This window comes from Zingiber officinale, chromosome 11A (genome assembly GCF_018446385.1).
Source record: "Zingiber officinale cultivar Zhangliang chromosome 11A, Zo_v1.1, whole genome shotgun sequence".
In the NCBI taxonomy this organism is placed as follows: domain Eukaryota; kingdom Viridiplantae; phylum Streptophyta; class Magnoliopsida; order Zingiberales; family Zingiberaceae; genus Zingiber; species Zingiber officinale.
Window position 1 is genome coordinate 81755048 of NC_056006.1, and position 23652 is coordinate 81778699.

Genomic DNA, 23652 nt, shown 5'->3' on the forward strand with positions numbered 1-23652 from the left:
AATTAATTGAACAATTACACTTAGCATATAAATGTAAACATTTGACCAATGTGATTTTTTATTTCAAAATAAATATTTACAAAAAGCTAGACTTTTAGTATACAATCTAACAAAAATCCATGGTAATGTGTTCCAATTTCCACTCAGGAATAGGAATCCGCTGAAGTAATCCGGCAGGTCTCTGGTGCTCAGCTTTCACCTGCTGACAGACAAGACATCTAGCTACGAATTCCGTGATGTCTTTCTTCATATCATTCCACCAGTAGGAACGCCTCAAATCTCGATACATGCGGGTCCCTCCTGGGTGGATTCGAGAGAGATGAGCCTCCTGAAATAGCTCCTGTAAGACCGGATGAGACTGAGGTACGCATAATCTACCTCGGAAATATATAATACCCTCCTCATCTTGAGCGTACTCGATTTGCTACCCGGAAGTTATCTGGCTACCAATGAACTGAAAATGTTGATCACCGGCCTGGGCCTCTCGGATCCTCGTCCTGATCGACGACTAAGCAACCATGGTAACAAGAATACCCTACTCTGTCTATCCCTACTCCTCAAGGCCTAACTCGGAGAAACCCTAAATCAAGTCTGTGACTGAAGCCCGGTGGCAAGCCAAAGTCCCTCTGGACTTCCTGCTGAGTGCATCGGCAACCACATTAGCTTTCCCCGGGTGGTAGCTGTTGGTTAGTCCTAGGAAAACGTACTGGTTCCACTGAACAAAAAATTTTTGTACAAGTGTCGAACCTTTCCTTAAATAACCTATTGTGTTCTTTAGAAGTTAAATTAGGAATCGCAGACGGAACTTAACATCATTGATTCCAAATTTAACTTATCTGTTCTTGATGGTTTAGATTTGGATCGCAAGCGGAACTTAACACTATTGATCCAAATCCACCTATGTTATTAATTCCATTAAATATTAATTTCTAAAATTGGCTTCCAGGACTGCCTGGTGAGGCATATGACCTTTTTGGATATGGGAGCAACCACCATCGCCTAGACAAAGCTTTTTAAGGAAAGCTAATATTTAATTTCCTTAAATAACTCTAGGTTTAACAAAAAAGAACAATCGAATCACAAATTCAAAAAATAAAAGAAAAGAAACACAACTTCAAAATAAATCCGAAAACTCTAGAATCATATGCCTCTTGTGTTTGGTATTCCCAAAAATAACTATATAAAGAAAACTAGTATGATGCGGAAAACAATTACTAGTGATGCTGATATATGGGGATGGCTCGGACGTAATTAGGAAGGGGAAAAAAGGGAAGTTTGGTCACTTAACAAGAATAGGGTTGTGTTTTAAAGCTGGGCACGGTTCACCACAGAAGAGAGGGAGGGGGTTCGTGTTTTTGAGCCCGCCGCCACCGCACTTCTTCTTCCCCCCCCTCACCAGCGCCGACACCGGCCGCCGCCGGCCGCCATTTCCCTTCTCCTCCTTGCGACTCTGCTGTGGGACTTCTCCTCCTCGCGATGACGCCGACGGATAGACCGGCCACTCCTCTCCTCCTTCACCAGTCGCCGCCCGCCGGAACAGAGGCGCTGCCTCTCCTCTAGCCGGAGCCTCCGCCAAAGTTGGCTTCCCCTTGCCCGAACACCACTGTGGAGGTGTACACAGAGGGGTGAGGTGGCCGATCCATGTGGTGGTAACATGGATGAAGTGGCAGTCGCCGAAGGTGAAGGTGTTCCTCTCTGTAGTGGCGGGCACGGCGCTCTCATCTTCCTTCGCTTCATCATCCACGACCACGACAACCTGTTTGTCGCCGGCGAGGCCATTCACGCTCTAAGGATCTCTGTCTTTATTTTATAAGCTCATCGAAGAGAGGACCTACGCCGGACTTTCAGTGAAGTCGCATGATCTAACAGCCTTATTCTTGGTTGCTACAGAGTCTACTGTAGCTTCGTGATGGAATATGATATACGCATAGTGCCGGACATTATGACTCTCGTTACTACTATTGGGTCATTTACATGATCAGGAGCCAGCTACTCATACGATGGACGTTTACATATCTCTTGTGGTCACGACGATTAGATCAGCCCCGCGATCAGCTCACCCATCCATCCGAGGGCGCCCCCCTGGGCCAGGGTACGTTCTCGTACTCGGTATCTGTTTATTTTACTACTATTCTGTTATTATCTGGTTACTCATACATTTGTGGGATTCGCCTCGAGCACCGAGGTACTAGAGACCGGGGGAACCCGGTCGCTGGATACAGGTACAGTTGACCGGAGGAGGACTTCAGACGACTTGGTCAACGCAGCGGACAGATCATCAACCGGGTCATGGGGATGCGGTCAACCTTCCAGACACGTCATTCCGGCAGGTTCGTCTTCTCAGCTTCCAGACATGATCAACTAGTTATACCTTTCTTTGTAAGCAAATAACCTCTTGATCTTCTACCGTATTCCTCTTCTTATCCCCGACGTTGTGTGGGCAACGATCTACTGAGATGAGAATCCACCTAAGCCACCTTCTTCTCCAAGCAAGATTCGGCCACCACAATTTTCCAAGAGAAGTAGAGGTCCGGCCACCACCACCAAGCTTCAAGGGATGTAAGAAACAAAACCTCCTTTCTCTCCTTCTTCTCCTAGCTAGAACCGGCCACCATCAAGAGCTCCAAGAGAGGATAAAACCAGCCACTAAAGAAGAAGAGAAGAGGAGAAGGAGAACCTCTAGGGCCGGCCACACTAAGGAGAAAAGAGAGGAAGAAAAGAATAGAGTTAGCACCTATGAAGGCACCTCTACCCTCTCTTTTATAATTCTTGGCCTTGGCAAATAAGGAAATTTAAATAAAAACTTCCTTAATTCTTTTTCCATGAAAAGGAAAATTTATTTTAATTAAAAAACAATTTTCTTCTCATTATTATAATGGCCGGCCACAACCAAATCTCCAAGCAAATAAAATTTTAAACAAAAATTAAAACTTCCCTATTTGCTTCCGAAAATTTTATAAAAAATTTCTTCAATAATTTTTCCCTTCATGGTGGATTATAAAAAGAAAATTTTATAAATTAAAATCATCCTTTTAAACATGTGGATAATTTCCAAAAAGGAAAGTTATCTTTAAAAAATTAAAATCTCCTTTCAATCTACAAATAAGGAAAGATATCAAATCTTTTCTTAATCTCTTGTAGAAACTTATAAAAGAGATATTTAATTTTTAAACTCTCTTTTAAATCATGAACTTGGTTAAAAAAGGAAAGTTTTCGTAAAATTAAAATCCACCTTTCAATCTACAAATAAGGAAAGATTTCAAATCTTTTCTTAATCTTTTGTAGAAAGCTATAAAAGGAAATATTTAAATTTCAAACTCTTTTTTAAAACCATGATATCCACATAAGAAATAATTTTAATAAAAATCTCTTTTTATTTTCTAGTGGCCGACCACCTAAGCTTGGGACCCAAGCTTTGGCCGGCCACCTAAATTTAGCTTCACCATTAGCTTTGGTCGACCCTAGCTTGGGCTCCAAGCTAGTTTGGTCGGCCACCTTAAGGTGGGTAGAAAGGTGGGTATAGGTGGGTATAAATCTCTATATACAAGAGGCTACGATAGGGACTGAGAGGAGGAATTGGTTTTGGTCTCCTGATGAAATTAAGCTTCCCGTGTTCGCCCGAACACACAACTTAACTTCATCAATAATAATTCATACCACTAAAGAATTATTATTGAACTACCGCACCAATCCCAAATTACATTTTGGGCTCCTTCTTATTATGAGTGTGTTAATCTCCCTGTGTTTAAGATGTCGAATGTCCACTAATTAAATGAGTTACTGACAACTCACTTAATTAATATCTTAGTTCCAAGAGTAGTACCACTCAACCTTATCATCATGTCGGACTAAGCCCACCTGCAGGGTTTAACATGACAATCCTTATGAGCTCCTCTTGGGGTCATTCTCAACCTAGATTACTAGGACACAGTTTCCTTCTATAATCAACAACACACACTATAAGTAATATCATTTTCCAACTTATCGGGCTTATTGATTTATCGAACTAAATCTCACCCATTGATAAATTAAAGAAATGAATATCAAATATATATGCTTGTTATTATATTATGATTAAGAGCACACACTTCCATAATAACTGAGGTCTTTCTTCCTTTATAAAGTCAGTATAAAAAGAAATGACCTCTAATGGTCCTACTCAATACACTCTAAGTGTACTAGTGTAATTATATAGTTAAGATAAACTAACACCTAATTACACTACGACCTTCCAATGGTTTGTTCCTTTCCATCTTGGTCGTGAGCTACTGTTTATAATTTATAAGGTACTGATAACATGATCCTCTGTGTATGACTCCACACATCATGTTATCTACAATATAAATTAATTGAACAACTACATTTATCATAAATGTAGACATTTGACCAATGTGATTCTTATTTCTAGATAAATGTTTATACCAAAAGCTAGGCTTTTAGTATACATCCTAACAGTAGCTAATGGTACAATCGTAATCCTTCAGGAACTCCATCCATCTCCTCTGTCGGAGATTGAGTTCTTTCTGGGTGAAAATATATTTGAGACTCTTATGATCCATAAGAATCTCAAAGGTAATGTCGTACAGATGATGCCGCCAAATTTTCAAAGCAAAGATGATGGCGGTTAGCTCCAAATCATGTACTGGGTAGTTCTTCTCATGCTCTTTCAATTGACGAGAAGCATAGGAGACTACCCTATCATGCTGCATCAGAACAGCGCCCACACCCTGAAGAGATGCATCGGTGTAGAACACGAATCCGTCCTCTCCGGAGGGTAAAACCAAAATCGGAGCCGACACTAATCTCCGCTTCAGCTCCTGGAAGCTGGTCTCGCAGGCCTCAGACCACATGAACTTCACGTCTTTCTTGGTCAAGCATGTCAGCGGCATAGCAATCTGGGAGAAACCCTCGGTGAACCGTCTGTAATATCCTACTAGTCCCAGAGAACTACGGATCTCCTGTATTGATTTCGACTGCTCCTAACTGGTGACAGCCTCGATCTTCTGAGGGTCTACTGAAATACCTCGGCTAAAGACCACGTGTCCCAGAAAATTGATTGAAGATAGCCAGAAAGCACACTTGCTGAACTTCGCGTATAGCTGATGTCGTCAAAGAGTCTTCAAGACTGTGCGAAGATGTTGTTCATGTTCCTTGGAACGCGAATAGACCAATATGTCATCGATGAAAATGATAACAAACTGATCAAGATACTCCAGGAAGACGCGGTTCATCAAATCCATAAATACCGCTGGAGCATTGGTAAGCCTAAATGGCATTACCAAAAACTCATAATAGTCGTATCTGGTACGGAAAGTTATCTTCTGAATATCAGATTCTTTGACTCTCAGCTGATGATATCCGGATCGCAGATCAATCTTAGAATACACTGAGGTACCTCTGAGCTGATCAAACAAATCCTCAATCCGTGGTAAGGGGTACTTATTCCTGACGGTCACTACATTCAACTGTCTGTAATCAATGCATAACCTCAAAGTACCGTCCTTTTTCTTAACAAATAATACCGGAGAACTCCACGGAGAAGCACTAGGGCATATAAATCCCGTGTCTAAAAGTACCCGGAGTTGAACTTTCAGTTCGTTCAACTCTTTAAGTGACATACGATAAGGAGCTTTCGATGTTGGTGCAGTTTCCGGAATCAACTCAATAGCAAACTCCACTTGCCTTCTGGGAGGCAAACCTGATAGCTCCTCTGGAAATACATCTGGATACTCTCGGACTACTGGACGTCGGAGAGTTGAGAACTACTATCGTCTTCAGTATGAATCAAAGATAATAGAAAACCCTGACAGGCATGTGACAGCAACCTTTGAGCCTGAATCGTCGAAATAGTCGATATGTCATCGTCTCTGATGCCAGTGAAATCCCACGAGTGTTGGTTCGGAGGCCGGAATGTGACCACTCTCATCTGGCAATCAACAGTGGTATGATATGCTGACAAACAATTCATGCCAAGAATAATATCAAAGTCGACCATTTCCAGTACTAAAAGATCTACCGTAAGTATCTTGTTGCCAAAGTCTAACGGGCAACCTTTGACCTCCTAGGTGACGTCCAAAGCATCACTGGACGGTAGAGACACGGTTAGTCGCTGCGGTCTGAAGGTGGGTAATCTACCAATCTCCCTCATAAAGGTATGGGATATAAAAGAATGAGAGCTACCAGTATTTATCAACATATCGGCAGATAAAGCATAAATGGAAATCGTATCGCGGAATGTGACCGCATGAATACGTCCAGTCTCTGGCGGAGGTAGAGGTGGTAACGCTGCCAACGGCTGCTACATCTGGGCAGGAGCCTGCCACTGAGGTGGTGCTGGAGACTGTGCCAGAGGTGGATGTAAGGGCTGCGACTGATATTGTACTGGTAGCTGGGACTGCGTCTAGTACTGAACCAGTGGCTGGGGTTACAGATACTGGACTAGGGGCTGAGGCTGTAGCTGATACGGGGGTCCCACGACAGAACTCTGTGGTATCATAAGGGCACTGGGGTGCTCCTGTCCATACATGTCATAAGCAGCAGCTACAGGGGGAGCTGTCCTCTGCTGACTAGGGGCTGAGGCTGCAGCTAATACGGGGGTCCCACGACAGAACTCTGTGGTACCATAAGGGCACTGGGGTGCTCCTGTCCATACATGCCATAAGCAGCATCTACAGGGGGAGCTGTCCTCTGCTGATGATGTGAAGATTGGGCTATGTGCCCTCCTCGCTGAGTCCCTAACTGAATAAGCTGAACTCCATGACCAGAAACTCCGGAAGCAATATGCTGAGCCTTCAGCGAACAATCTCGGCTCATGTGCCCAGGCAGTTTGCAATAATAACTGACTGTCCCAGGGTGCAGGCTGATGTGGTGTGCTCTCTGGATCCACACCGGGCGCAGTGGATGTCACTGGCGGGTTGTTTTCGAGTCTGCTGAGGAGGTCGGAAATGTCTTGATGAAGACTGCCTCAACTTCTGAGGCTGACTAGAATCCCCAAAAGTACCCTGACATATCCGACTGCAACCACTCTGCTGCTGTGTAGCCTGTGGCTGCTGGATCTATCCAGATGTCTAACCCGTCTGCTTTCTTTTCTTGTCCGGGTACGCTCTCTGGTGAGCTGACTCTATCATTAGGGCTCGGTCCAGTGTCTCTATGTAAGATGCGTTCCCAAAACCGGCAACCTTTACTTGCAGATGTCCATCCAGTCCCAAATAAACTGATGCATACAGGAACTTTCCTCAGCAACTAGTTCTGGACAAAATCTAGCCAATCGGTTAAACTTTGCATTATACTCGGTCACCAAGCGGTTGTTCTGCCGCAGACTCAGAAAATCCTGCCGGCGAGTCATCTGATATGCTTGTGGGAAGTAGCGGCTCTCAAAAGCCTCTCTGAATCTAGCCCAGGTGATGTTCTGCTCACCTATGATGGAACATTGCGTAACCCACTAGGTGTTGGCCTCATCCCGTAAATGAAAGCAGCCAGCTCTGCTTTCTCCCACTCGGAGCAAGCCATGTAGAAGAAGGTCCTCTCCATGGTCTCTATCCAGGATTGGGCCACGCTCGGATCAAGCTCTCATCAGAAGAGTGTGAATCGACTCTTCATCGACTCTACCAATGCTGGGATCCGGGCTCGTGCCGCGACAATATCAGTGAGGTGTGAAGGGACGACTACAAGAACTGGCAGAACCACTGGAGCTGGTGCTACAGGTAGTACTGCTGGATAGACCGGGGAAGGTACTCCCGGTGTTGCTGCATAAGCTGGAGGATATACCGCTAGAGGTACTGCAGGGTCGATATGAGTGGTCGTGGCTGGAGGTACGGGAGGTGATGGTACCGGAAATGGAGCAATCGGTACCGCTGGTGCGGGTGCTGAGTACATTGTAGGTACTGGGGGCACAAGTGCTGCTGGTGTCGGGTACATGGTAGGTCCAGTTGGCGGTGGTGTCTGGTACGCCGTAGGCTCGACCGGAGCAAGTGCGGGGTATGTTGGTAGTACCCCTGGTGGTACCGTAATTACGGTAGGGGTGGGTATAGTGGGTGCAGCCGAGGTAGGTACCTCTAAAGGAGTCATCGGGGTCTGAGAGCCCGACGCGCCCGCAATATCCTGAGTCTGTCCCTGATCGACAGGCTCAAACCCAGTAGGGATCTCTGACGAATCTGTTGCCAGAGATTCCAAAGTCCTCTTACGTAGCCATCCAACACCACGTATCGTAGCTACTCGTGTAGATCTTCTCATATCTGTTAAGTTATAACACAAATATCACTATAAGTATAAAAAATTATAAAATTACATTTATACCTATTTACCGTCTGGAGATGTTCCATCGCTATCTAATCCCCATTTTATAATCTCAGAATTCCGTATGAGAAAATCAACAAAAATCCATACAAATATGAATAAATACCCAAGTTTACTAGCAACCTGGGCTAACCCTAAAATTCAGAACACCAAAAATAGGTATCGTAATCCTCTCTGATACCAAATAAACTGGTATCAGATAAATCTCGAAAATCCCAAAATACTAAAACCAGGCATTCTATACCTGTAACAACCTGACTCGCAGAACCAACAATACGAAAACCAAGCATCAGAAAACTTAGCTTTGATACCAAATAAATTGTCACGCCCCGGGGAAGTCCCTGCCAGAAGAAATTTCGACAGCATCTCCCCTGTACAGGTGACAATTTGAAACTTACTACATCAATCCAAATACCTCGGCCAACACGGCCGGAATAATAACAATAAAAATAAGTCAAATATCCACGCAGTTTAATAGTAAAACTAAACTAATGCAACGATAAGACAAAAAATCCTTTCAAATACCCTACTCAACTACACCCATAAAGCTCAAAACTTATATCCTACTCAACTACACCCATAAAACTCAAATCATGACACAATAAAAATAAACTCACCTCTTCTATCGTCTAGGCAGGCATGTAATGGAACAAATCCAATAAAATCCATCGACAATTAAAACAAAACCATACTATATCCATAGAAACAAAACTATTACAAGTCTAGATAGTACAATAAAAAAAAGAAACCAAACAAATATCCTCGCGAACTGCAGGGGGACTAGCGACTGGAACTCTCCAGACAGCCTCAACCTAAATAGTAATAACCACGGGGTGAGTCAACTCCTCAGCGGGTAAATACTGACATGCATAGTAAAAAATATAACAAATAACACTAATTATTAGTATAGTCTCCTGGTATAAGAAGGATAAATACAAACTGAAATAAATAGGAGAACAACTGTACTAACCAAGACCTGGAGTATGGATAATAAACCGAGAGGTATAGGTGTTGGTTTATACTCGGAATATCGTATCGGTTCCCCTATACAAAAATTTTGTACAAGTCCTGAACCATTTCTAACAACCTATTGTGTTCATTAGAAATTAAATTAGGAATCGCAAGCGGAACTTAACATTATTAATTCCAAATTTAACTTATCTGTTCTTAGAGGTTTAGACTTGGATCACAAATGATGCTTAACATTATTAATCCAAGTTCACCCATGTTACAAAGTTGATTAAATATTTATTTCTAAAATTGGCTTCCAGGTTAAACATGACGAGGCACTAGGTCTTCTTGGTTATGGGATCATCCACCACTTCCTTGACAAAGCCTTTTAAATAAATTCAATATTCAATCTCCTTATAGTAACCCTAGGTTTAATCAAAAAGAACAATCGAATCACAAGATCAAAAAAGAAAAGAAAAGAACACAAAACTCGAATCACAAATTCAAAACCTAGAATTATATGCCTCTTGTGTTTGGTATTTCAAAATTCTTACAAAGGAAAAACTAGTATAATGCGGAATATAATTACTAGTTATACCTTTCTTTGTAAGTAATAACCTCTTGATCTTCTATCATATTCCTCTTCTTATCTCGGACATTGTGTGGGCAACGATATACCGAGATGAGAACCACCAAGACTCCTTCCTTCTTGTAAGTTTCGGCCACCAACCTTCAAGCTCCAAGGGATGCAAGAGCAAAGCCTCCTTTCTCTCCTTCTTCTCCTAGCAAGAACCAACCACCAACAAGAACTCTAAGAGAGGGATGCAGCGGCCACTAAAGAAGAAGAGAAGAGGAGAAGAATAGGGCCGACCACACCAAGGAAGAGAGGAGGGGAATACTAGAAGATATGTTGTGAGGTGAGGCACCTCTACCCTCTCTTTTATATTCCTTGGTCTTGACATATAAGGAAATTTAATTATAATTAAAATTCTCTTATTCTCCTTGCCATTGGTTAATAAGAAAATTTTAATTAAAAATTCCTTATAACCCTTTACATGGCCGGCCACCTCATGTGCTCCAAATAATGTAAGTTTTAAACACAAAATTAAAACTTCCTTATTTGTTTCCGGAAATTTTTAAAGTAAAAATTTCTCTAATAATTTTTCCCTTCATGGTTGGTTATAAAAGGAAATTTTATAAATTAAAATCTCTCTATTAAAACATGTGGATAATTTCCAAAAAGGGAAATTAAAATCTTCCTTTTAACTACAAATAAGGAAAGATATCTAATCTTTCTCGTAATCTTTTGTAGACAGCTATAAAAGGAAATATTTAAATTTTAAACTTTCTTTTAAAATCATGGCTTCCACATATGGAAAGATTTTAAATAAAATCCCTTTTATTTTTATATGGTCGGCCACACCAAGCTTGGGCTCCAAGCTAGGGTCGGCCACACCAAGCTTGGGCTCCAAGCTAGGGTCGGACATCTTTACTTGGCTCAACCTTTGTCTTGGCCGGCCCAAGCTTGGACTATGAGCTTGCTTGGCTGGCCACCTAAGGTTGGGTAGGAAGGTGGGTATAAATAGGTATAACACTTTATAAATAAGAGGCTACGATAGGGATCGAGAGGAGGAATTGGTTTTGGTCTCCCGATGAAATTAATCTTGTCGTGTTCGCCCCGAACACCTAACTTAATTTCATCAATAATAATTCATACCACTAAAGAATTATTATTGAACTAACGCACCGATCCCAAATTATATTTTGGGCTCCTTCTTATCATGAGTGTGTTAGTCTCCCTGTGTTTAAGATATCGAATGTCTACTAATTAAATGAGTTACTGACAACTCACTTAATTAATATCTACCTCCAAGAGTAGTACCACTCAACCTTATCATCATGTCGGACTAAGTCCACCTGCAGGGTTTACATGACAATCCTTATGAGCTCCTCTTGGGGACATTAGCAAACTAGATTACTAGGACACAATTTCCTTCTATATCAACAACACACACTATAAATAATATCATTTCCCAACTTATCGAGCCTCTTGATTTATCGAGCTAAATCTCACCCTTTGATAAGTCAAAGAAATAAATATTAAGTACATATTTTTGTTACTATATCGGGATTAAGAGCACACACTTCCATAATAACAAAAGGTCTAGTTCTTTTATTAAGTCAGTATAAAAGAACTTTCCTTAAATGGTCCTACTCAATACACTCAGAGTGTACTAGTGTAATTTTATAGTTAAGATAAACTAATACCAAATTATACTCTGACTATTCCAATGGTTTGTTCCTTTCCATTTTAGTCGTGAGATACTGTTTATAATTTATAAGGAATTGATAACATGATCTTCTGTGTGTGACACCACACACCATGTTATTTACAATATAAATTAATTGAACAATTACACTTAGCATATAAATGTAGACATTTGACCAATGTGATTCTTTATTTCAAATATAAATGTTTACAAAAAGCTAGGCTTTTAGTATACACTCTAACAATAGGAATCTTGTATGCATGTCAAACATATGCATCCACCCAATATGCAGCATACAAGTGCAGCAAACACAAGCAATAAATGCATCAATGCGTATGATGCCAATGACATGTCCTGGTCACCCCTACTGCTAGGCAGCCATCTCACACACTATGATGAGACTGAGTGGGTAGGGCTGTGACAACCGTGCACTCTGCCATCACTGCTCCTGATGAGTGACCGAGTGGACAGGATGCTGTCGGAGTACACATACCCTCCTTACCTCAAATCATAAGTGGGGGAGCTCAATGCTCTCATCTGTCCGAGCAAGTCCAAAGAGAGATCCCTGTCCTGCTACAACGCTGCGTCACACTACCCATGAGTGGATCAACGGAGCCCTTGGCAGAGCAACCTGCTGCAACACACCCTACCTAATAAAAACCACTAACCCATGAGTGGTTGTGTGTACAGATCCATGTAACTAGCGATGTGCTCAATAATAATGGAGCCGACTATTGCATAGCATGCAATCATGCGAGATGGTGCATGACACTAAGCATGGAAATATCTTGAGCCTATCCATCTCTGCAAAATGAGTACCATAGAACAAATTGACCAAATCAATGGTCTAGGTACACAGGTCAGATAAGGTATCAAAACCTAGGTCCTGAACATAATAGAACATGGTTATGTCACTACCTCTATAAGCATATATAATCAGGTGGTAATAACATGAAATGCATAACAGGTAAACAAGCATGTAACATGTATCTGGTAGTGACAAACCGATGCAGATATGAAACATAATTATTACTACTTGTTAAAAAACTACTATGCATATCAAATGACATATCTAAAAAGATAAGTCAATGTACCCGCCTCCAATAAGAGGATTGTATCCGAAATAGATCCCTCGTCGAGACACCGTCTCGAATCAAAATCCTATATCACCAATATATACATTTTTATTTAGCTAATATTCAATGAATAGCTAAATAAAATTCTCACGACTAATTTAGGATAAAGTTCTAATCATATTACCGTCATCCTATATATAAGAATTAATCTACACATGATCATCTAACTACAATACGTATCCAAATTCCTACACCATACCTCAAGCTCTGGCATTGTTGAACACAGAATAAAATGAGTTGATTGCTGGCTGGAAACAAGGTATACCACAGCATGACCTTCTTGCCGCAAACTTCCCCACAGCACACCTCACTTGGCTGGAATCCACCCTTACTGCTCCAATTAAGAACAGAAGGTCCAGATTCATCAAGGCAACATAAAGAAAACCTAATTTGAGAAACATACTGGTAGCACTGACCTTGACACCTTCTCCGTGATCAAACCATCCAAAACCTAACCAATATAGGTGTGTCGATCTGTTGTCATCCAAGTAAATACCCCAAATCTAGATTCACCGAACATCCCTCCTCACTCACTGAAATCCTACATTGACTAGAATGGAAGGAGATCAGGAATCCAACCGAAGTATAGAATTAGATCCCAAATTCCAACTAAGTAACCCTTACCTTCTAGATCGCCGGAAATCAAAGAGAAGAACTCAGCATCTGGAAACTAGGGCATAGCGTGGAGGCGGCCGGCGCACAGGGTGAAAGCAAGGCAGCAATCGCTCTAGATCAGAGGCACGAGTAGGAAGGGAAGAGGTGGAAATCGGTCGACTCCCCCCTCACTGCGACGGTTAGGGAAAAGAAGATTAACCGGCGACCGACGCTCGGGAGAAGAGAGGAGTCGGCGTCTGCATCGGCAAGAGGAAAGGAGAGGTGGCTCTCGTCGCTGGCGGCAGAGGGGGGGAGGGCATGCGCGCGAGGGAGATGAGGAGAGGGTCGAGTTTGGGAGAGGATAAAGAGATCGGGAGAGAAGTAGTAGGAGGAGGACAGTTTTGGGGAGAAGGAAATCGTCGGGTGAGGGCTCGGCACACGGGGAAGGAAACGGCGAAAATGAAGAAAAAGGCAAAATAAAAATAAAAAATTAAACTTTGCCTCGCTTAAATGGGGTAGCCTAAACATGCTTTCCAGGGGCCCAATATTTGATCCCTTTAAACTCGTCGTACGAGCTCCGAAAAATTCTCAAAAAATTTCCTTATGGTTATTCGCCCATTTTTGGTATTTACATGGCACGAGGAGAAAAGTTCAAGTGGGTCAAAGGAATTGATCGGACACTTGGTGAAGGAGTCCTAGCAAGTCAAGGTTGACCGGATGCTAGGCATAAGATTCCATCAGGTCACGTTTGATTGGATGTTGGACTTAAGGACCCTAGACTTGGTTTAAGCAAGTCAAGGGGAGACCAATCGCTCAACCGATCGATTGAACAGTGGTTCAATCGATCAGCCGATCGATTGGTACTGTGCTGTGGCAAGCAGTGGCCCAATCGATCGGTCGATCGATTGGGAGCCTTTGTCATAGGCACAGAACGCTTCCCAATCGATCAGCTGACCGATTGGGCACCTCCAATCGATCGACCAATTGATTGGGCACCTCCAATCGATCGACCGATCGATTGGGAGCTGATTTTTCTCGCGCGATCATGAGAAAGACTGAATCGATCGGTCGATCAATTCAGACGTTTTCTATAGAGCACAGAAGAAGGTTGAATCAATCATCCAATCAATTCAGCCTCCCCAATCGATCAGCCGATCGATTGGGAGGCAATCGTTGCACAGGATAATATCATTGGTGAGCGTCTTTCTCCGCATATCTTCCTCTCCACTTCTCACGATTACTCTCAGTTGTCCACGCCAATTCTTGAAGTTTTCTTAGAGCAAAGTATTGTTGCACTTCCAAGGTCAAGAGGCATTCTACAAGGAGAAGAAGCAAGGTAGGGTTTTGTAAATCTTGTAAGATTTGCATTGTATAAGCTTGTTTTTCTTTTCTTGTTGTATTGAGAGTTTGTGTAAGGCTTCTCTGCCTTCGGTAGTTACCGTAAAGGAGTGCTTTCATTAGTGGAGTGTGTGTCGCGTGTAGATCCTTGGATTAGTCACCTCTTCTTGAAGTAGATACCAAGTAAATCTTTTGTGTTTGCATTGTAAGCTTGCTTTGAGTTCATTCCGCTGCATACCATCATCATAAAGCAAGACAACGAGCGCGCGACAAGCTATTCACCCCTTCCTCCCCCTCCTCTAGCACCAAACGACCCTAACAAGTAGTATTAGAGCGAGATCGCTCTTTACCGGAATAAGATGTCAAAGTATAAGTCTCTATGACTAAGGTGACTTGAATACCTCAAGTCGAAGGAAACAGATACTTAAGCTTCAATGAGATCTTTATTGATATAATTTTAAGATCTAATCGCTATTTGGAGATGAAATTTAAAAATTCTGACACTAATTAGAGATGATTTTTTTCCATCGCTTTGTTTAAATTTAAAATTTAAAATGTTATGATAATTAGCGACGGATATTTAATATTCCGTCTTTAATTAACGATGAAATTTTAAAATTCATTGCTAATCAGAGATGAAATTTATTATTCGGTCGCGCGTTTATATATGCAATTTAAAAATGTTATGATAATTAGCGATAGATATTTAATTATCCATCTCTAATTGATGATGATATTTAATTATTCTATCTTTAATTAGCAACGACATTTTATTATTTCATCGCTAAGTTTAGCTAAATTATGATGACACCGTTAACGAATTTAGTGGCGAAATTAAATATCCTATCACTACCGGAGACAGAATTTAATATCCATCTTTAAGATTAATGATGGATTAATAAACTTCCGTCTCTATTTTAGCAACCGACTATTTATCTTTGTCGCTAGATTAGTGATGACCTATTTAATTAATTCCGTAACTAAATTTAGAGACGAATATTAAATTCTATCTTTAATAGTGACTAAATATTTAATTTCATTGCTAAATGATGTCAGCAATCAATATCACAACAATGATAATAATCAGAAATTAATCGGTCGCTATGTTCAATTAGCGACAGATAAATCCGTCACTAATGAGCTTTTTTTTTATGGAATTTAATCAATAAAACATTTTTTTATATTTTTGATATAAAAGTTAGTATGCTATTAACTGAACTGATCCATACTTCTATGGATGTATTAAGAGGTAATATATTTTTTAGAAGAGTAAGAAGCAGATTATTATAGTAATTAGATCAACAACAAATGCAAAGCCAAACTATATGATTCTAACAACATGTGAACTTCAACTCATTTATCAACTTCAATTATCAACTAGTAGATTTGATAACTAAATCTTTAAGAGATATTCTAGAACCAAATATTGTTAAAGTTAGATTTACTAAATATTATGATTACTTGTGCTTATATATCTTAATGAACAATAACTGGCAAAATTCAAGATAGTATAAGGGCATTAAACACTACCTTTAAACCCCTATCTCATCCTCAACTTCTTTTTATAGAATTGTAAATTGAAATAAAACTTTGATTTTTGTTTATTTGATAAGAAATTAGAAAGTCACCTGCATTCGTTTAGTTAGGGCAAATGCCTTTGTTTAGTTATAATTCGTTTTAATGAAAAAAAAAACAAATTATAGATGTCTGTATGTAGTTATAATAACTATCTTTATTTGATTCTAACAGATATTTTCATTTAGTCGTAATAGATATTTGACCAACAAAAAAAATTGATCGTTACTTGTTTTATTTAATTATGTACTTCTTTTATTTACTTATACCAGCTGTATTTATTTTGATAAAAAAAATTAAGTAGAATGCAAAATAATGCAAGTACTTTAATAATAAAGTATTCGTATTTAGTTATACCAAGATCCATGCATGCTGCGAGGAAGGATCTATTGTAGCAATCTCGCTTTAGTTTAATTTTCTAATTCATATGCAAATGATAGTTCCATGCATCCTTCACATGGTCACATAAATTTTATCAGCTGCCATCTTCCAGCCAGCAAGATTTATGAAATCTATCTCAGCAGAGCTGTTTATATATATCGGCTTCAAACAGTCACTCATGCATACGTGTTTTTTCTTTTATTATTATTATTTTCTTCTATCTATTAATTTCATTTGTATATATTTTCTACAAGTCTCAAAGTTAGAATAATAATTACATATTATTATCAGCTGCTCTTCTCCAGGTAGCAAATTCATTAGGAGCACTATATCTTTCTAGCTTTTGGTCTGCACTAATGGATTTTTTTAGCTTTAACTCGCAATGGATGTCTTTGACTGCTCGTACTTCATCGGCTTTACCTTCTTTTGCTGTGCCTGCCCAAAAGGATACATCATGTCTTCTCTTCCTCGATCGTCTGGACGCAAAGAATTGCAACTTTTTTTTTCTCAACTTGCACAGGTCAATAAAGAGGAATGAATTAATGCTGCGTTCTAGTAACTCTTGAGATCTCTAGCTCCTTTTTAGAGGATCTTGATATACATGTGTTGGAGCACACAGGCAAATCAACTGCGTCAGTGCAGAAACTGTCTGGACTAACTACTCCTTAGAATGCACTACCTTGAGCATATATATCAGTAAATGTTGCATATGAAATTGACAATATCTTGTCTTTCAATCGAATAGTCTGGATATATATATATATATATAGGTGAATTCATGCAGCCATTTAATTACCTACGTAAGGCCATGGTGTTACTGACATCATCATCATCATCTCTCACTCTCTCTCTCCCCCTTGACTCCTTGTGCAGAATTGTGCTGTGGATTGTGGTGGAGGCATCATTTGGATCCTTGAATGGGGCGAGGAAAAGGCGATGGAAAGGGCCGGCTCAGGGGGACCAACTCAAGCGCATGTTGTAGTGGCAGCTCTCACTGCACGCAAACACCGCTCTGATCAGTCCCACAACTTTTTACAAATAAAAACAAGTCCAAAAACCCAATCCAAATTCTGGCAGTAGCAGTGGCAGTGGTAGTGCCAGTGCCAGTGCCAGTGCCAGGTGAAAAAGAAAAGACATGTATAACAAGGAAAGCTAAGGGAGTTGTTAGAATTTAGAAAACCATGCAGTAGGGTGGCAAAGGAAGGTGTAGGTGTATAGGTGTAGGTGCAGGAGCAAATTAAGACAATTTGCAGCAGAGATCACGGTTTCTGAAACAAAGAACATACAGCATATACTGAAAATTAACTGAAAAAAGAGAGGAATAAATTTCGACCTTCCATTCATTAAGTCTTTAAATTATAAAGTTGAACAAAAACAGATATAGATAGAGAGATGAGCTAGCTAGGGAAAGCACTGATAATGAAACTAACGTATAAACGTTTATGGAAACTCGTGTTGTCTCCGTTTCGAGAGCAAAGGATCAGCCGTTGCTAAACTCGAGAACTACTGTTTGCTGAACGCTGCTGTATAAACAAACACGGTTATGGTAACGGAGTAAACAATTTGTTTGTCGAGGATCATGCCTTTGAAACAATGTGTTAATGTAAATTAAATAACGGTGCATCGATGCTTGGTAAAACATAAAAAGGATGTTTGATAAGCTTTGGAGTGTTCAAGCTTGTTTGATAAGATAATCAAGCCGAGCTGATCCGAACTTTTAATGAATCAAACTTTTAAAATGAGTGTTCAAACTTAGCTTAGTTTATTTTTTATGAGCTTGAGCTTGTTTGAATCTTGGCTTGAGTTTAGTTCATTTAGATGTTATTAAGCTCTCAATTCAAGCTTGACTTGAGCTTGACCTTGGTTCGAGCTTGGTTTGAGTTTGGTTCAAGCTTGGTTCGTTTAGATATTATCAAACTCTCAAGTCAAACTTGTTTGATTGTTTGAAATTTTTAGTTGTTTGATTAATTATTGAACTTGATAATTTAAATTTATTTATTTTATTTTATTATTTATTTAGTATATTGAAAAGAAATTTATTAATGAATATAATTCGTGAATATTATTCATGAACATTGTTCATAAACATTAACGAGCTGAACATATATATGTGTTTAAATTTATTTATTTAATTTAACGAGTTATTTATACTTATTTATTTAATTAATCTCATGTATATTAAATAAATATAAATAAATTTTTAACAAATGAACACCAAATTTATGTTCATTTAGAGTTGTATTCAAACCTGTTGATATCAAGATCTTGGAGTTGGAATGCATTCCAAGACACAATGATTACATCGTTTGGAGGGGGCCGCGAGCCCAGGCGTGGAATAAGAAAGCAAAGGACCAGAACGTGGGCCTTGACCGTGTGGGTCCTTCCTCCTCCTTTTAATAGTTTTTTTTTCTCCTGCCTTTCTCTTACCTTTTTTCCCATTCCCTTCTCTCCACTTTTCCATCTCTTCTTCCTCCTCCTCCTCTTTTCCTCCCTCTCCTTTCCCTTCTCTCTCTCTCTCTCTCTCTCTCTCTCTCTCTCGTGATAGAAGGGCAATGATACGTCGAGCAGGGGGCGGAACCGCTGAGAACATGACAACAGTAGCTAGAGTAAGAGCAAAGTAAAAAAATCTCTGCTTTCTCAAGGAGCAAGCAAAAGCCTAGAAGACAAAAAGCTCATCATCCCTTCCAAATCCATCATTGTAGCATGCCACAAGAGCTAATTATATGTAGCGCTCGGGTCGCCGGACCATCTGGGTTTCCATATCATTCCAGAAATGGACGACACCGGCCTCCATCACGCCCATGAACTCCCGAACTATCCGCAAGAAAACCAAATCGTAGCAGTGGCCATGACCACGGATGGCGGCGGCGCAGCTAATTCCTCTGTTGCGTCTTCTACTACTACTAATCTCCCCTGGCCGCCGCTTCTGAACGTGCCGGAGCCGCCCTTCTCGATTCGCAATCACGTGCAAGAGCGCGGCTTCTTGTTTCCTAATTCGCTTCCGCCGCTTCCTCCGCCGCCGGCGTTCTACCACGACCCGTATATGGGACCGCCGGCGCCGCCGGATCCCCTGGTGGGGCTCATGGCTTCGGGGGCGGGAATCAATTACGCCGACGGGTTGGTTCGCGGGCTCGGGATGATGATGATGAGCGCGTGCTCGCCGTCTTCGTCGACGTTCCCCTTCGGCAGCGGCCTCCACGCCGAGCTGGCCGTGGCCACCGGCACTGCCAGGATGACGCCTCAGGAAATCATGGACGCCAAGGCGCTCGCAGCCTCCAAAAGCCACAGTGAGGCCGAGCGCCGCCGCCGCGAGCGCATCAACGCCCATCTCGCCCGCTTGCGGAGCTTGCTCCCCAGCACCACAAAGGTAATTACTAGCATCAAACCTTCGCATCGCACGTACTCTATTAACAGAATCAATCACTTTATACATATCAATGAAAAACTCGCCGGCAAAGTTCCACATTGAAATTGGGATCATGCTCGGGGAATCCTGGTAAATTGTTGTCGAATATTTATTGGCATGGCATGATAAAGAGAAATTAACCAGCAGTTTCTTCAGAGTACCAAAATTATAAGGCTTTTCTGGAGATTGCTACTGCCGAAGAACGGCGAAGCCTGGAGGAGACCATCATGCGCACTCCTGTCAGATAAATTAAAGAACATATTATTAAATAATTTAATTAATTAATTCTTCTCGCCATCACCATTCACCATTCACCAACCCTAACTCCATTCTCCCTTGTGGAAGCGTGCATTCGAGCACTACTACACAATTTCATATGTATTTTATTACCATTAAAATTAATTGAGTCGTGAGTTTTCGCTCCGGCGCAGACGGATAAAGCGTCGTTGCTGGCGGAGGTGATACAGCACGTCAAAGAATTGAAGCGGCAGACGTCGGAGATCGCGGAGGAGACGAGCCCGCTTCCGACAGAGACCGATGAGCTGACGGTGGACGCGGCGGACGACGCCGAGGGGCGGTTCATGGCGCGGGCGTCCTTATGCTGCGACGACCGCTCCGACCTCCTCCCGGACCTCATCAAGGCGCTCAAGGCGCTGCGGCTGCGGGCGCTCAAGGCGGAGATCACCACCCTCGGCGGCCGCATCAAGCACGTGCTCGTCGTAACCGGCGAGGACGACGGCGATGACGACGCCGCCCAGCTGCCGCATTATTCCATCGGGGCGATCCAAGAAGCGCTGAAAGCTGTCATGGAAAGAACGCCCGTCGACGAGCCGCCATCGGCCGCGGCGGCCGGGATCAAGCGGCAGAGGACGGCGCCTACCAACATGTCCGCCATACTCGATCACAGGTCGATTTAATAACTCCGTCGAGACCATATAAATCAATAACATGCAACTGTAATCATACACAGCACAGCGGCTAGCTAGTGTGTTCTATCTCGAGACTGCTATTTCATTATACATATCGGTTATCTCGATTAGACAACTATTGCTGATATTATGCAATTAAGGTTCTTGATTTTGAAACTAAGGAATAGTGGCTGTTATATTTTTGATTATTATAATACTACGGGTTGAATTATTTTTTTCCTCCCTCTGTTAATTTTTGTTCGAGTTCAAATATGACCTTGGATGAGAATGGAGAAAACAATAATCCATGCAGTAGTGAACTAATTCTACGTGATGAATATGTTAATAACAAATATATCAAATTTAATTAGGGAGGTGACAAAGGGAGAAAATGACAGTGGAAGTGGAGCTAGAGAAAGACAAATGCTGAAGCTGAAGGGAACTTAGCAAGTACAGGCTACTGTAGTTATAATTATTCTCGGCATCTATGGAGATTTATATAGAAAGGGGGAGCTTGTAGTAGGTCCACAAGCTTCTTCATGGGTTAGTTCGATGACAATAATATAAGGCCACAGAAGGCTTGCTGACTTCTCAGACTAATGGTGATAGGAAAAGTATGTACTATATTCTGTTCCGCAGACGAAAACGACCATGAACCGCTAGAGAAGGTACATAGTGGTGACCTACCTATGCTTCTGATAATTAATCTGCACAGTCAAGTGAATATTCTTTAGCTTAATTTTCTCTGTGTTTATTGCACTTCTCCATTTCTGTCATTGATATACAATATATACTATTTCTATGATGATCGTGCCTACTACTATGATTTACAAACTGTGGTATGATTTTATTATGTGAGAATGATTTTTTGCTTTTATATATTTATCTTTCATGTCATTACAGGTCAACGCTAAACTCTATGTGAGATTTGATATGTGATGAGTCATGAGTGGGTGATGTTAGATATGACAGATCCCACTTGATATATATTCACTCACTTTAGCTCTGCCACTAACGGCTGTTCTTTTATTTTTCTTATAATTAAGTTTGAGAATATTTGAGCTCAACTCATCGCCACATTCCATTGTGATGGACATTTCCTTTGTTGGCAACCTTTTTCTGGTTGAACAATTGTTTCGACTAAGAAAAACAGAGACACCAAAGAAGGTGTAGGAGTAATTCATATTCAAAGAACGATTGCTTACAAATAACTGTAACTATGCTGCTTTCAAAGAAGGGAGAAATGGGCCAAAAAATAATTTAATTGAAGCACTGAGCTAATTACAATCTGAAACAAATACATGAGAGAATGGCAATCCTAAATTTATTAGTACTTGAAAAGGAAGCAGGTGAATCCTAACTATATAAGCACTTTATAGTTCAGGCAAGTATAGATGTCAAAATCTACTCAAAAGAGGAGATGATGAAGATTAGTAATACAGCACTTGTCGCATCACAGCCCAATAATTCAACACAAATATCAAAAGAAGTTAAAGCCAAGTGTAATTAGTTCAACCCATACATCAACTACAGGCAGAGAAGAATCAACAACCATTTACTATTTGTTGCGGCCAGAAATCATGGATGACTGAGTCATTGAAGGATGTGCTACAATCGAGGAGAGGGTTAACTGACAAACTTCAAGAACTCCGCAAGAGAAGTTAGAATGACGCCAAAGAGGCCCATGGTGTAGTTATTCCGATGTTCAAGTTAGTTCGATGCTCAAGAAGTTAGAAACTAGAAGAAGTTATCTTGGGTGTATGTGTGCATACCCGTGCTCGTGAAAGCAGACTCCCTTTTATAACATCCCTCATGAGAGAGGCATGAATCCCACGTTTAGATCAAGGGGTTGTCACATAGATCCACGTGCTTTATCCCTATCCTTCAGTCTTCTCATGTTCTCTGCTTATCACGGTACGCACATTTCCCACGTTCAACATGATTAAAGGGAGAGAGTTGGTGACGACCTCCGAAGTTATCCAGAATGGATCGAGCTAAAGGGTCAGACACAATCGAGATGGAGAAGTCAAGTGTGCCAAGGTGTAGAGTCAGACGTGGTCGAATTAGAGAGGTCTGGTGTGGCCAAGGTGTATGTAGAGGTTGAATGCGATCAAATTGGAGAGGTTGGATGTGGTTGAGCTGGAGAGGTCTGGTGTAGCTAAACTGAAGAGGTCTAGCCTAACTGAGATGTAGAGATCAGACGTGGTTAAGCTGGAGAGATCTAGAATAGCTAAACTAAAGAGGTCTGGCTTGGCTAAGATGTAGAGGTCGGACGTGGCCGAGTTGCAGAAATCTAGTGTAACTGAACTAAAGAGGTCTGGCCTGGCCAAGATGTAGAGGTTAGATGTGGCTAAGCTGTAGAGGTCGGACATGATCGAGCTAGAGAGATCTAGTGTGGCCAAGATGTGGAGGTCGTACGTGGCCGAGCTGAGGATGTTAGTGTTGATCCGGGTAGTCGGCTGGAGAAGGTTGAGTTGCCTGAAACACTAAAACAAAACACCTTTCTCGACTTTCAATTCAGATTAATAAAGCAATTAAAACAGAATTAACAACTTAAAATAAATGAGTAAAAGGTCACTATTTATTTGGTTACAACCTAGATGGTTGTTAATCCAAGGCAGATGAAATCTCACTAAGAGTCTCCTTCATTGAAGGCGGAGAAGCTTTTTATATACAGTGAAAGCTCAGAAATGACTAGGAAACTGAATACAGAAGTTGTTACATCTTTTCTAAGTCCAAAGGTCTTTTTATAGAACCTGAAAAAAATTATCCGCAAGTTGAAGGCACCTTCCATAGGA

At 41.1% G+C, this 23652-nt stretch overlaps 2 protein-coding genes across 2 annotated transcripts; one reads left to right on the plus strand and one right to left on the minus strand.

Moving 5' to 3' along the window:
* Window positions 1-1279: 1279 nt before the first annotated feature.
* On the minus strand, window positions 1280-7917 carry LOC122031510 (WAS/WASL-interacting protein family member 3-like). The gene is made up of 2 exons (XM_042590619.1): window positions 7609-7917; window positions 1280-1786 (listed from the first exon to the last, which is right to left on the minus strand). Exons 1-2 carry the CDS (start codon window positions 7915-7917, stop codon window positions 1280-1282), a joined length of 816 nt encoding a protein of 271 aa, XP_042446553.1.
* An 11063-nt stretch (window positions 7918-18980) lies between these two features.
* LOC122030827 (transcription factor bHLH30-like) lies at window positions 18981-21092 on the plus strand. Its single transcript, XM_042589870.1, has 2 exons — window positions 18981-19907; window positions 20378-21092. The coding sequence occupies exons 1-2, from the start codon at window positions 19314-19316 to the stop codon at window positions 20861-20863; spliced, it is 1080 nt and encodes a 359-aa protein (XP_042445804.1). The 5' UTR covers window positions 18981-19313; the 3' UTR covers window positions 20864-21092.
* Window positions 21093-23652: the final 2560 nt, after the last annotated feature.

Excerpts from the sequence above, each read along its gene's own strand:
- LOC122031510 (XM_042590619.1), bottom strand. The coding sequence starts at position 7,917 with ATGTACCCGACACCAGCAGCACTTGTGCCCCCAGTACCTACAATGTAC. Across the intron at positions 1,787-7,608 it reads GAGCCCGGATCCCAGCATTG|AGCGTGAATGGCCTCGCCGG; the intron begins GTAGAGTCGATG and ends AGAGATCCTTAG.
- LOC122030827 (XM_042589870.1), top strand. The coding sequence starts at position 19,314 with ATGGACGACACCGGCCTCCATCACGCCCATGAACTCCCGAACTATCCG. Across the intron at positions 19,908-20,377 it reads TGCTCCCCAGCACCACAAAG|ACGGATAAAGCGTCGTTGCT; the intron begins GTAATTACTAGC and ends GCTCCGGCGCAG.